The 15404-nt window shown below is 35.9% G+C and overlaps 1 protein-coding gene across 2 annotated transcripts in view; it reads left to right on the top strand.

The window, feature by feature from the left end:
- nav3 (neuron navigator 3) overlaps positions 1 to 15404 on the top strand; it is a 158731-nt gene that overhangs the window by 73684 nt on the left and 69643 nt on the right. For both annotated transcript variants that reach the window (XM_087786858.1, XM_087786857.1), the window contains exons 6-7: positions 5909 to 5977; positions 10105 to 10247. In XM_087786858.1, the coding sequence (XP_087642984.1) occupies positions 5909 to 5977; positions 10105 to 10247 (212 nt within the window). The remainder of the gene's footprint in view (positions 1 to 5908; positions 5978 to 10104; positions 10248 to 15404) is intronic.

Raw genomic sequence — 15404 nt, 5'->3', positions numbered from 1 at the left:
AAAATAATGTCAATCAATGGGATTAGTTTGGTCTGGACTATCTTAGAAGTATTTGGGTTTAGCAAAGCCCAAAAAGGAAATATTGACTTAAAAACAGAATTAATCATTAAGATAAGTCTACTTTCATGACATGTCATTTTTAATTACATTTTAGTTTTTAGACTTTGGCTGTGTCCCTGTGACACTTCTAATTGGATCGATAGACACTTAAGGTCTTCCATCTTAGTGGGTCCTTAGAGCAGACACCGGCGTAAATGTCTTGAGAAAAAACTAATTTTACCACAAAACAACACGACAACAGAAATAACAAAATGAAACACAACTTAATAATTTGTTTCAATTGGCGAAAAGCGCTGTCAAGTGTCAGCGATAGTGTTCCAACGGTCGGTTGCACTTAAAAAGTAGTAGAAGAAGAAGCTGTCGAGTAATTTCCGGTAAGTGTGTAGCTGCAGTGTTTGATTTGTTACAGTACTACCCTGTATGTACACCGTTTTAAAGTGCACTTTAAAACCAGTGCACTTGTAAACATGTTTAATCCTCAAGGCGAGTTAGATACCCAGTGACCAAACCTAGTATTTATGAGCAAACGCATGTCGTGAATCGTGGAATTATATTTTTGGAAATTTTTGCCTTTGTACTTAATAAGATTATCTCCTACACATGTGACAAAAAAGATTAGTTAGTTTCACTACATTTTGAATGATGTATTACCACCCGGTTCCAGGAATATTTTGAAGGATTTCTCACTTGCTGTCAAGACTAGAAACGGCCTGAACTCCACTATCTTTCTTCTTGGTTTACTTGGTTTACTCTGTACGTGTTGTTCAGACCAACTGTCGAAGCTCATGCTATCAATAATAATCTTTTATAAGACGGTCGCTGTTCGTTGGAAGTTAATGACTCTGGAGTGGGTGCGTCATCAGGGATGTAAATAGACTCAGAAATGACCGACATGTCAGTCATGCAGAATATTCAATTCTTCCTGATCAAGTTTGCTCTTTGTTTTGCTACAGTGCATGAGTGCGTGATCTGCAATGAGATCAGTCCGTTTACAGAATGTGTGTATGTAATATGACATTGTAAAGACTTTGATCTGATAGTAGGTCAGTGTATCGTGTGTGTGTGTGTGTGTGTGTGTGTGTGTGTGAAGGGTTATTCGGGGCACAGCTGACTCCTACTCCCCCCCCCCCACCCCCCAACAACAACAGGTGGAGATCCCGTCCCACTTGATCAAACCCATTCGAAACACGCCACAGTTCCACAGCAACACTGTGGACTTAAAACTTCTGAAACGTGAAAGAGTTTGAAAAGGCAGCACCTTAATTTATCCCAAATTGCCCCCGTGACATGTCACTCGCCCGGGTCCGAGAAGTTAATCACACGTGAATGCTGGGAGCCACGGCAGAGGTCAGAGGGGCGGTCGGTGTCTGTCGGCGATAAAGCCACTCATTAATCTCCCAGTGTTTAAGGGCCAGTCGGCGTAATTAGTTTCCCTCGGGACGGAACGTCGAGAGTTTCAATGGATCGTTGCTCAGTCGGGCTTCAGCAGGATCAACAAACTCACGATCGCTTTTGATTTTCTGTGTCAGTTTTATCTGTTTATCGCTGCTGTTGGAACTGAGATGAAGGTGAATTACTATAAGTCTCTCACAAATTTTATCCCGTAAAAAAAATGCTATTGCCTTTATAAAACACATTTTGAATTATACACATTTTTACAGAAATAAATATATTTAGAATGTTCATTAGTTTATTAATTTTTATCAGCAGTTTTGTGTTTTGTTACTAGTACAAAACACTGCATTTGACGCCACATGTCTTAACTTCATTCTTCTTTTTTTTTTAATTTTTAACGTTTAATTTACCAATATTAATATATATATTAGTTGTTTTCTTCCTACTATTATAAGTATTAGTACAGTATTATTATTTTATTATGGTGTTTTATTGTTATTGCCCGTTTCTATTATATTACATTCTTTAAATAAATATAAAAAAAAAGACTGTTCTGGTAAAGTATCACATTTAATAATTAAAATATTGATAATAATTTTTATAAAAATATAATTAAAACAATAATAAAAATGCTATGTTTTAAAAAAGAAATTCTATTTTGGGAACATAAAATAAAAACAATTTATAACATCACAACTGCAATACTTCTTGATGTACAGTATATTTAAAACTTTTTGATTCTTGTTCATTCACTTAAATGAAAACGATAATATTTAACGTTAAAAATAGAAATCTATCCACTTTTTTAAATTTGCTATATATAGTTTTCTTTTCTGTTTATCAAAGTGTCAGGAACTCTCTGTTAAGAGCTAGTTTGGCTGTTTAAGTTGTAATGTTGTTGGTTTTTTTATCTTTAGATCAAGCTTATGTTATCTAAAATGAAGATGTTCCAATTATCAGTCTCTGGTTTCAACACAAACACCCACATACTCTCACGCTGGCACATATTTAGCCTCCAGCGAGATCTTTCTATAGACGGCACCTGCTGGTCCAGGGCAGGGTCTCGGCGGCTCTGACTAGAAGGGAAATCTCCCTCATTGAAGCGAGCGTTCGCGGCTCTGAAGTCCTGCACCGGAGCTCCGCTGGTTCCCGAGGGGGGCTGCTCCCCTCTTCCAGTCGCCATGTCCAGAGGAGAACAGGTCGACCCGACGGTGTGGCGTTCCTCTCGCCTGCCGACCGCCGTGTCTCGCGACAGGAAGAGCCGCTCACCGTATGGGAGGGCGGGTACCCAGGTCAAACCCAACTCGTCTCCTAGGTACTAGTGTGGCTGTGTGTCGTGCCAACATGGTGTTACTGCTGAGATGTATTTGCCGAGTCTGTGTTGTCAGTTGAGTTTTAGCGAGTGACTAATTGACGAGATTAAATCAAGATTCATCCGATATAGTAGAGCTTAAAGTCTTCTTTTCCTGTCTGTTTGTTAACAAATACTGACTGTTAAACAAAATTAATGTTGGATAGGACAGAAAAAAAAGTTGATATTTCTCTGAAATATCATACACAGAGACTATATATTGATATTTTCATGAACCTGACGGATTAATAATAATGTTATCCAGCCCCACCATTTGTTCTGTCATATGAATCAAGTTCATATTATTAATGCATGTTTTTGTACTAATATCATTTATATTCAGTTAAAGTTAAAACTTAAGAACTTTCAAAACCCCCGCATCAATGTTACGTCACATTATCTTGAATTTTATTTGAATTTCTGACGTAAATAACGTTGAATTTTCATAACTTTATTATTATTATTGCTTTAAACCAACATGAATTTTTAAATGTTTTTAAATGTTCTTATTGCCGATTTGCATGTTATTCTTTTTTATATTCATGAAGATTAGCATAATTAATATTATTTATTATTATATTTGTTGTATAGGTGACAGTTTTAATTCCATATCCCATTATTATAATTTTTATATTTCCTCAATCAGAAGTGACAATCATTTACATTGAAATATAAAACTGATTATAAAACGTGACAGCGAGACTTTTTCACACTTAAGCAACCATTTATTAAATTGCAATTATTTAACTTAAACAAAACTTCATACGTTTCGACATATTTCGTCAATTATATTGATATTTAAGGTTAAAAGGGAAGTCTTCTGTCAGTGTCAGTTGGTTCTGGTCGACGTCTGTGTGATCAGTGATAAAGTGCTGACGAGCAAGTTGGGACTGGGATTCGAACCAGCGCCGCTTGACCCCTGAATGTCAGAAGAAATGATGGATGGATCAGTTCAAGCCATAACTTGCTAACAACCATTAGTAGCTGAAACGCTGACACGTCTCAAAATAGATCGTTTGTCATTTTGTTTTCAACTTGATCTTACTTTTTCTACCGTTAACAATTCTTTAGAAGGACAGTTAATGAAGCGAAATCATTCTTAATCCGGGTTTTAGATTTAAAATAATGTTGGAATTGGTTTACATGGTCAAAAGTAGCTAAAAGTATTTAAAAAAAAAACTTATTTAAACTGTTGTGTTAAGTTTAACTACCATCAGCTAAAACATGACATTCCTTGAGTAGTTTTAAATATAAAGTGTCTTCTAGTTCAAAACAAAAAACAGAGACCGTTCTTACAGTCCACACTGTCCTCACTCACCATGTGACACATGCCTCCTGGTCCTCGACTTTATGACTGAGAAAACAGTCTGTGCAGATTGGGAAAGCGAAAGAGATGAACTGAAGAATGACTGAGAATGTTCTACAGAGTGTGTGCTACACATTGATGCAACATGGTACTGCAGCTGGGAGGGTCATTGGGTTCCTTCTCTTCTGTCCAAGAAGTCTTCAAGAGTCACTGCTTGACCCTTAAAAACTTTTTCTCTGATTCATCATAATGGCTCCATAAACACTTGGAACTGCTGCCATCAATTTTCAATCCAGAACCACCAGATCGAGCAACTGCTTTAACGCATGAGCTCTCAGGATGTTTAAATAATCCAGAAATGCATCTGTTTTCAACTTTTTTCAACTACTATGGTAGTTTTCAACATTGAATTTTAAGGTAACTGTAACTGTTGTGCACTTAATATCAAAGGCTGCTGCTCAACATGTGTCTGTTCATCTACATAGTTCATTACTATCCATCCCTAATGGCCATTTTACAACATGTCTGGGTTCTGTCTGAGCATATGTGTGTGTGTGTGTGTGTGTGAGGATGTTTGAGTGTTTTTACTTTGGATCCTGGAGCAATATTTTCACATCTTAACTGCACTTCATTTATGTACAACAAAATATAAATGTTTATTTCATTTCATTTCAATGCATTTCAAAGGAAAAAACATATTCAACAACCATGGATTTTCATTCACACTATGTGGTCTTTTCATACAAATTTTGGGATTTTGTCATAAAAAGCATGTCTGTCCTTTAAAAGTTGTATTTTTTAATTTTATTTTGGTGTTGTCTAATTACCATCTGTCAGGTTAGGAATCTGACTTAAAAAAAATAGATATCAGAGATCATACTTGGTTTAAAGTCACAACTATTTTACTTGCAACTAGGAGAGAATAATACAGAACCTTCTTATTAAAATTTCCAGTATTACTCTGAAGCAAAAAGTGTTTCGGTTGCATTTTGAAACTCCATCATATGTTTTTGATTATTCAAGCGACAAGAAGAAAATTCCATAACCGGAAAACACACTCTAGAATGAATGCGTCCTAAATAAAGCTAGCAATGATTCATGTAGTTTGGCAAATTTGATAACAAGGAAGGCCTTTTTAAATCTGCTCAAGGGCCTTGATATTCATCTTTCTCTTAATTAAACCGAGAATGAATGAATGAAATCATGACCATGTGTCATATGTGGGCAACATCCTCTCCAACTTTCCCTCCAGACACAGCTTCGTATCCCTGACCTCAACGGCGTAGTAGCCAAAGTTGTGGGCTGATTAAACAAATGCCTTTGTTGAGTGTAAACAACTTCCTGTCGGGGAGGGAAAGGCCCATCTGTGAGCTCCGGCTCTGAACTCTCTCCGTGTGACTCAGGGCCTCGTAAACGGCGGCGGCCGCGGCAGCACTTCCCTCACCTCGGCTCTTGCGGGTTTGTTTGTGAGCAGAAATTCCCTTAAACGATTCCAACAAGCAGATTGAGGAAAGTTCCGCGGCGACGTTTGAAGTCGTCCTCGCCTGCAGGAGTTTAGAGCAACAGTCATAGTTTAGTCATAAGCATGTAGCGGTAAACAAATGTGAGGCATCATGTGAGAAAGTTCAACTCACATTTGGCAGGGAACATGAGGCATGTGCTCCTTCTGCGCCGCTCTCGTCCTGAATGCCTTCTTTTATCCACAGCATTGCATCAAGACATGAAAACATTCCTGCGGTCCGTGTCGGTGGTTTAATTGTGTTAAGTGTCCCTCCCTCTGCTCCGTCCCGCTCCAGTGTCGCAGCACGATATGCAAGTCCTCCGGGTCACAGCGGACTAGGATCTCCGCAGAAGAAGAACACAAGGTAACACGTCTTGATTTTTGATGCTTAAAAATGATTTTTTTTTCATGGATGCGGCAAAAAGATGGCGTGAAATATTGTGTTTACAAGAGATCAGCACCTTCATTTTTTGTCATTTGATTGACTTTATGTCACGGTTTATGGAGTGCAAGTGTTCATGTATAACATGTGGCCCCGGAACTTTAGTCTAAAGGCGTTTCATATGTGTTTGCGCGGTCAAATATAAAAACGTCTAAAACTGACTTTACATTTTTAAAAATATTTCCCCTTTTTTAATTTAATTGAATAAAAACATATTGAACCTCAACAATGTAGACCCGGGATGTCAAACTCAATCACACAAAATAAGAATTTAACAGATGCCAAAATGATTATATCTTTACTAAACTGATTGTCTCATAAAGTGTGAGTCGCGGGTTACTTATATTTTAACTAGAAATGTCTTTATGAAGTGGTAGATAATATCTGTTCCTTATCTTATCTTAAAATGTTTGTTTACTTGTTTAAACCTTTTTCTTGTGTGATCTCATCCTTTTGTGTGTCCCGAAAACTGCTAAATAAATATGATGTATTATTATTATTATTATTGTTATTATTCTTTTTATTATTATTAATAATAATAATAATAAACACTAGCATATTTTAGGTCACAATATCAAAATAAAAATGTCTCTTACGTGATTTAAGCCAATCATCCAACGGGCCACATAAAATGACTCCCACGGCCATATTAGGCCCCCGAGCCTCGAGTCCCATGTAAGTAAGTAAGTAAGTAAGTAATATTTATTTATATAGCGCTTTTCGAGACCAGGGTCACAAAGCGCTTAAACAATCAAAACAATACTCAAAAAAGTACATACTTTAATGTAATGCAACTTTATAAGTAAGTAAGTAAGTAATATTTATTTATATAGCGCTTTTCGAGACCAGGGTCACAAAGCGCTTAGACAATCAAAACAATACTCAAAAAAGTACATACTTTAAAGATCAAGGTAATACTGAGAACAACACAGGAGTTCGAGAACTCTAAACCTGATCATAAAGCAATCGTTCTGATTTTTACTTTTTAACTTTTTTCACATTAATTGGTCCTGTTTCCTACAAAAGAAAATGAACCAAAAATATTTTTAATATTTATGATGAAAATAAAATGTATACAAAATATATGTCTTACAATTGAATCGATTCACTTTTATTAATGTTTATTTTATGATTACAATAGTTATGTATACCATCATTATTATTATTGTTGTTGTTATTGTGATCCTCAAACCTTTCAATACTGTTATGAAAATAGTCCGACAACAACCATCCATTTTAGCAGAAGACCTCAAGTTCCTGTTCATATATCAGCAAAGCAGCCTTTTATTCGATGTAAAAAATGACGACGAGTACGTGTTACTATTGTAATACTCACATTTGTGTGTAATCTGTCTTTCTCACATTTGTCCCCGATATACTTTCGATGTCAATTCTTTCCTGCAAAAAATGAAAGTAATGCCAGTGATTTACATCACGTCGGCCCGCTTTTTCGGACCCATTTCGCCGCTGCATTTTGCAGGAGATGAAAGAAGTGCGTGATGAAATATCCACCTTTGATTTTCCTCCGAAGTGGTTTCAATTTTTGGGCTCATTTTCTCACGGCTCATCTGTCGTTCTTTTTGGGGGGTAGGGGGTAGAGAAAGACACACACAGGCTGGCTCTGTTAATGAAGCCATCACTGTTGTCTCTCATCCGAGCCGTACTTTCATCATCCGTTTAAATTCATGTTTAGACAGAGTCGTGCCTGGTTCTCTGTCATCTTGGCCAGGCTAGTGAGATATCGCACATCAATACGCTCTTCAATCCCTGCTGCGTCGCCTCAAAACACTCGTCGCCACTGATCCGAACACGATTGACTTCCGTTGTTTAAAAATGTCTCCTGTGTTCTGTTTCATGATAGAACCGTGTCTTTTAGACGTGTGTTTTAGAAACGTCATACATGTAGAATTTTAACTATAATCAACCGATTTTTAAACTTTGCTTGGAAAAAGCATTTTAAACTTTTAAAAAAAATCATTTTGAGATTTTAACCTTTATGAGAGAAGTGATTCTTATTATTATTAGTATTATTTCTGCCCCTTATTCATACCTTGATGGAGTCTACTGACTCCTTTAAGAAATATCTTAAGACGTTTTTATTTGTTCAGGCTTTTCCTTGATTTTCTGGAACTCCTGTTGTGTTATCAGTTTTATCTTGATCTTTAAAGTATATACTTTATTGAATATTGTTTTGATTGTTTAAGCGCTTTGTGACCCTGGTCTGGAAAAGCGCTATACAAATAAAAATTACTTACTTACTTACTTTCTATTCATTTTTATTGTAGAAACTGGGCCATCTTGTTCTTTCTCTTTATTTCTCTTTGTTCTTGTTCTTATTTTATTTTGGTTTATTTTTGGTGAAAAATTGCTGTATTTGCTGTGGTTATTGGAAAAAAAACAATTTAATCAATTTAATCAATAAAGTTCTATCTTACCTTACCTTACCTTACCTTACCTTAAAAGGTAAAGCAGATTTCCATGCGTTTTGTCTGTCATTTTCCCTAATCAAACATTTATGTCTAAACGTTTAAAATGTACCTTGTTTTTAAAAGTATAGACAAGCCCCTCATGCACACCATCTCGTGCACACAAATGTCACTTTAATTCACATTATTGGACACATTTATATTCAATATTTTAGTGGAGGAACAGCAGCCAATCCGAGTGTTGAACACAGCGAGTCAGCACTTTTTTATAATCTTCCTGACTCTTTCAATCCTGCTCCGTGTTTGCGACTCGAACAACAATAAAAAAAAAAAAAAGTTAGATATTTCGGGTTCCTCGACCAACTTTGGAGCGGCGCTCCCCGACATCCCGTCGCCATCTGCGTCGGACAAACCCTTCTGGCATTCTGTCCGCGGCAAATCGATTATCTCTGAGCTCAGACGTTAGTGCGGCTGCAGGCGTGGAGACAAAAAGGGTTTTTATCACAAAATGTAAACAAATTAAAAGCAAACGCAGGCAAAGATTACTGCCAATGTTTAGCATGAATCCTATTCTGCTGCTTTTCGTGGGTTTTTGTCAGACACATCAGGCCAACAAGGCAGGACGCGACACACCAAAGGAAAGTAGATATGAAACCAAAAGAGACTCGTTGAGATCAGAGACTGTTTTTTTTTTTTTTCTGCATCTGTGCCAGAGAGAAACTAGCTTCATGACGCCTTAGAATCAGCCTCTTAGTTTCCGTCAGACCTGGAAACCATGTTATAAAATCTATTTCAAAAATATTTTCAGGATTAAGTCATGTTTTAATTTTGTTTACGTGCTGGTATTTTAACCCTCGACTCACTTAAAAACCCCTGAACTCTCACACATCGTTCAGCCAAATAAACAAATGTTTGACCACGAAAACACCCACAACTATTTACAGACAACACTCACAATTAAAAACAAAATTCTGCTTATCTTGCATGTCAGAAATGTGTTGTACAATCTCTGTTGCGCCATTGCACAACACAGCATGTATATTTGTTTTCAAAACAAGATAAATGCGCTTATTGTTTTAGTTTCTGGTTTTATTTTTCTGTTAAATTCAAAAAATCTCTAAATACTTCATATGAAAACACTGTCTTTGACCTACTCTTGTAAAGCACTTTATTGGTAAAATAAAAAGTACTAAATGAGGTTGTTTGAAAAAGAATTCCACTGCACCAGTCATGCTTGTTCAAAACTAAACTCATCATTACTGAAAATATGAAAAACAATAATGTCAAAATGTCACATTTTGCTGCTTTACTTTACCTTGACTTTTTCTGTCATTTTTTGCACTTATTTATCCTCATCTTTTGAATAGTTTTTGTCATACCTCCGGAGGGCAAAAGCTGATTGTTTAATGCGACAAATACAGTAGCTTGAATCTGAAATGTTTCCTTTTCTGCAGAAGAAAGGTTAGTTAGTTAGTGATAAATTGATTAAATATGGACTGACATCACACACAACAGGGACTTTTGTTTTAAACCAAAGAGTGTAAATGTGCTGCTGATGTTCCTAAAATGTGTTTTAGTTTATATTCACACATACGTCACCTTCCTTATTCTACGTGTCTCCAGGTTACCAGGACCCTCCAGAGTCTCTGCTGCAGGCAGCGGGGCCTCCAGGAGCCCGGGTTCCTCCAACCTCAACCGCCGCAGTCAGAGTTTCAACAGCATCGACAAAAGCAAACCTCTACAATATGCCAGCGGCAACGACCGAGGTGAGGAGGTTCTTGTGGGTTTTTCTTCTTCAACGATTGTCGGTTTGTTTACTTCAGTCACTGGTGACACCTCGAAACTGTCTCGTCAGTGGAAATGGATCAAATTTTGTAGAATGACCCGTAAATATCAACTTTAAATATCTATGACTGCCATACATTAATTTGCATTCTTCATTTATTACATTTTATGCAGATATTTGAAAAGAAAATTGGGGGGAAAAAATTAAACGTATTAGATTAAATACATGATTAAGTCAGATTGTCAAAAAAAAGAAAAAGAAATTTTGGTTAAAAAGAAAAAACTGACTTTATTAAATGACCAATACAAACTATCCTTTCTTTTTTTTACCTTTTATATAATTAGCATCAATTTAAATGTGAACTTATGTGAAAGAACTGCATACATTTTTATAGTAATGGATATCAGCTATAATCGAAAACTTAACTTGGTGGAAATGTTTAAATTATACATATAAAATAATAACAAAAAACTATAAATAAAATGTGTAATATTGTTAAATACAATAAGGCTTCTACAACTTCATAAAAATGTAAGAACATCTACTGTTGTGTTATCAGTTTTATCTTGCCCTTTAAAGTATATACTTTATTGAGTATTGTATTGATTGTTTAAGCGCTTTGTGACCCTGGTCTGGAAAAGCGCTATATAAATAAAAATTACTTACTTACTTGTATTAAGGAGAGTAAATCATAAGATCATAAAAAAATGATATTTTAAGGACAGGGCTGCAAAGATGAAAGCAAATTTTTTTTTTATGTTAAAAATCCACAAAATTAATATTTGAATCCTCCCGTTAATAATGGATGAACATCGTCCGTTCTTCGCAGCGGCCACTGGAGGGCAGCACTGAACCAGACCAGGTGTTCTGACAAGTGTTGCTGAATCATCGCAGCTCTTCTCGCCACAGGGGGCGATAAACTAGATGCTGCTGCTGCTGCTGCTGCTGGTGACACATTCGAACAGGATTATGGCAGCAGTTTTGAAGTTCTATTTTTTTCTAATACAAATATATTGGTAATAAGAGCAGGATTTCGTTTTTTTAAAACAACATAAAAGTCAGAAAAATCACAGCTTTTCTTTCATAGTATTAACTTAAAACAGAATTTTCTTTTGTAGCAAGAAGTCAAACGCAACCTGTAGAGATATTCTCTGATTGATTCTAAAAGGAGGCAGGTTTGCCTCGCGGACGCTTGTTCAATCGTAGCGTGAAGTAGGTGTGAATGTCAAATTTGGTTTCATCCCGAGCCCAAAGGAACGTGTCTGACACATGCGGCCTTTGAAATCTCATGTGATTAAAAAAAAAAAGGTGTGTCGGAACGGGTCGTCCTTATGATGAACGAGGCAGGACCTTGTGAAGGTGTTTTTATTATTTTATTTATTTTTTTAAATGTCCCTGTGAGAAGCATTATTAATGAGGCGTTAGCGAGCATCGGCGGCGTCGCCGGTGTTGCCAGGCGACCGCCCTAATTGAGTTTGGAAAAATCTGGAAGCATCAAAGGTCATGTTTGGGCTTTTGTTCAGTGTGATTGGATTTAAGCGAGAAACACAATTAAAGCTCCACAGTGACCACGCTTTAGAAGAGCGACGTATTATTACTGCTCATAAAGTAAATGATTGATTCTCCATAAGAAAGTGTTTCTATATTTGTTTCTCTGATGTTTGTTTTTTTTCTCATCTGGCAACAAGCAGCACGTGTATGTGAATGTGTGAGTCCACTAGAGGCCAGATGAAATGGCATTTTATTTCTTGGCCGCTACAGGAAGATGGGGGGGTGAGTTAGGGGGGAGGGAGGAGAGTCTGTTGCCATGGCAACAGCAAGTCATGGCGTGGTGAAGTGTGTCTGTGTGATCCATGAGTACGGAACAAGCGGGAGACGACGTGGACCTGAGCTGGAAGGGTTAATTGATGTACTCGTAATACACTTAAATATTAAGAAAAGTGAAATAAATATGTTCTATTTCGTCATATTGGACAGTCAAATTAAAAAGCAATCAGACAAAAAGTGTTCGGCGTATCGTGAGGCGTTAAGGCCCTATTCGTAGTTTTGAAAGTAGTGTTTCTGGCTCCCCCTAGTGTCGGAATAGTTGAGCCAGTTTTTCGTTTTATCTTCCCGCTAACTTTCCTAGTGTCTTATTATTGTTCGGTGGTCACATGACTCCCACAGACACTCTTTGTGTCGTCCAGACCAAGTTACTTGGTGAAGAATTAAAACAATATCCAGAAAGTTCTACTACTGTTCAAAATCAAACCAATTGTTACTATAAATATGAAATGTTAATAATAATGATAATTATGTGAGAATGTTACGTATTGCTGCTTTAACTAGTACATAAACCATTTTAATCATACATTAATTAATGGCTCAAAGGTCCAATATTTTGCCACAAACACTTAAATTTAATTAAATAAAAAAACGAGTTGTGATCAAGAGGATAAATGTGTGGAAATGGATCAAATTTGGTCGAATCTCCCATAAATATATACTTCATGACTACCATACATTCATTTTAATGATTTGTTTAATACATTTTATGCAGATATTTTAAGAAAACGTTGAAAATTCAGAATATCCAAAAAGGAAAATAAATATAGGTTAAAAATTAAAAAAAAAAAAAAAAGGAAAATGGTAGATTTGTAAAGAACACTGATTTAATTAAATGACCCTTAAAAACCTGTTTTATAACTATCCATTTAAATGTGAAGTTATGTAAATGAACTGCAGGCAAAACATGCGACTATGAAATAAGCAAGTATAGAAAACTGAAAATATGAAATGCTAACAATAATAATAATAATGTGAAAATGTTACGTATTTCTGCTTTAACTAGTACATAAACTATTTTAATCATGCATTAATAAATAGCTCAAAGTCCCATCAACGAGCTCTGGGATGTTCTCCCCCCTCGTAGTTGTGATTGTATGATTAAATGACATATAAACAATATAAAAAAGAATCTTATTTTATTTAATCGCATTAGAAGAGACTTTCATCCACTACAGTGTTTGTTCTTTGTAGTTATCCGACCTTATAAATCATGTCAAAACTCTTGGACCAAATTCACTCCACCAGGTCATGTTATGTGGCACAAGTGAAATGTACATATATTACAACCTTCAATTCAAGTATTACACCAAAGAAAGTCATAGTTTTGTCATCTGCGGGAAGTAGTATTTTTTTATGCTGACATGGCAACACTCGCAGCAAGACCGGCTATTATTCCCTGGTTTTCATTTACTCCTTTCACACTCTCAAACACGTAGAAGCCATTTCTTTTTTTTTCTTTCTCGCCACAACAATCACATCTTTTCGCTTTCCTCGACCGCCTCCTCCGTGATGACAGTACTAATCAAACCGAAATAGCTTCAACCTCGTGGCAAACATTGGATTTATTACAGCCTGCAGTAAACCCGTGCTCCCACTTCTATACGCTGAATTATTGTTGTCGTGAGATGTCTTTTGGAGCGGCATATAAAACACAACGTCTTTAAGCGTGAGGCGACCGTGGAATATGTCTGTGTTTGAACTATGAACTCTAGCCAGAGGAACTATTCCTTCCACTGGGAGATATAACATTTTAAATATGTCATTATAACATATAACCAACACACTGAACCATTAAAACTATGACACAGTATCATTAACCCTTAACCCGTCACTACTTCATTGTATTATGTGTTGAAAAACAAAATAAAAAAATAAAAAATATCTAGAAAAGTAGAATAATACAATATGAACTATTATTCCCAAGAATAATAATAATAAAAATTCCAAAAAGATCATCATTGATGGGAATCACATTAGAATGTTATTAAGAACAACAACATGACATATAATAGATGTAATATTATTTTTCTTTATATTCTGTGTTTTAATTATAGATTTTGAAAAGCATAAACCATAATAAATGTGACCTTATTTACAAGTCAGATCACAGAAAAAAAACCACTTTAAAAATCCATTTAATCATCAATTTTATATTCTGTGTTTTCCATGATTAACTTTTAATTTGCTTCTCGTTTTGTCTACCTCGGTTCTTTTGTCACTTTTGTTTGTATATTCAAACGAGCTAAACGAGTGTTGGCAGGGAGCTCTGGTGCATATGGGGAGTGAGTAAAGGTCAATTCTCAGAGTAGATGCTGAACCATTTATTATTACATAAAGATTAGGTGTTTATAAGTCATTAGCTCACCTTGTCATTTACAACCATTTTTCAACACTTTCATTAATCATTTTCTTTAACTGAAACATTTTGTGTGAAGATGATTACTTTGCTGTTTTTTATTTGACGTATTTTAACCATTAATGGAATTTGCAGAAATGTTTTAAGTCCAGGACTAAAAGTTTGTTTATTGTAAATATTTCAAATAGTTCAAATGCTTACTTAGTTTCTCTATTCAGGTAATCTTGGAGTAAAGTAAGTGAAAAATAACATTTACTCTTTTTATTTGATATTTATTTACACAGTCAAAATGCCCGACAGAAGCTCAGTTGTCTTCGTCTTCATCTTCGTCCAAAAAGACACTCTTACAAACACAAATACCTCAGTGGTGTTCATCTGTAACGTCTCTCGTGTATCGAAGCCTCGACATGAGAAACTGTTATGAGAAAAGTCTGTATTTATAGCTTGTTTGTAGCATAAACTTAAAGGCTAACATGCTACACAAACAGGAAGTACCCCGGGTAAAATTCACAAGCTCTTCCAGTGTAGACGGTAGACCGATCGCTACATTAAAATGAACAAACATGTTTGCTTATCACTCCAAATCGGAACAGATTACTCTGAAAATAAACCCAACCCTTAGTCGACATGAGAGTGAGTAGAAAATGAGTGAAGTTTGAATTGTGGGTGAACTATGTCTTTAAGAATTTTACCTCCATATAATAAACATTCTCTTAGAACACCTGGTGTTATCGAAAAAGGGGGTGCACTATAACAGGGACACACATCTGTTGTGCTCCTGTGGAATGTTAAACATAGGAATTATCGACACAAATAGCTTTTTTAAGGCCTCTCTTACTTGCTTATAGGCCTGTCAAACGGACTTAGCTCTTGGTGAGCGGCAATGTTCCTCTCATTGTTGTGAAGTTGTTCCATAAATGAATGAATTCCTGACCTTATTTTGTAGGGTACTGG

Source organism: Callionymus lyra, chromosome 3 (genome assembly GCF_982586985.1).
Source record: "Callionymus lyra chromosome 3, fCalLyr1.hap1.1, whole genome shotgun sequence".
Lineage (NCBI taxonomy): Eukaryota > Metazoa > Chordata > Actinopteri > Syngnathiformes > Callionymidae > Callionymus > Callionymus lyra.
The sequence above is the reverse complement of the archived record's forward strand: the minus strand, read 5'-3'. Positions and strand labels throughout refer to the sequence as shown.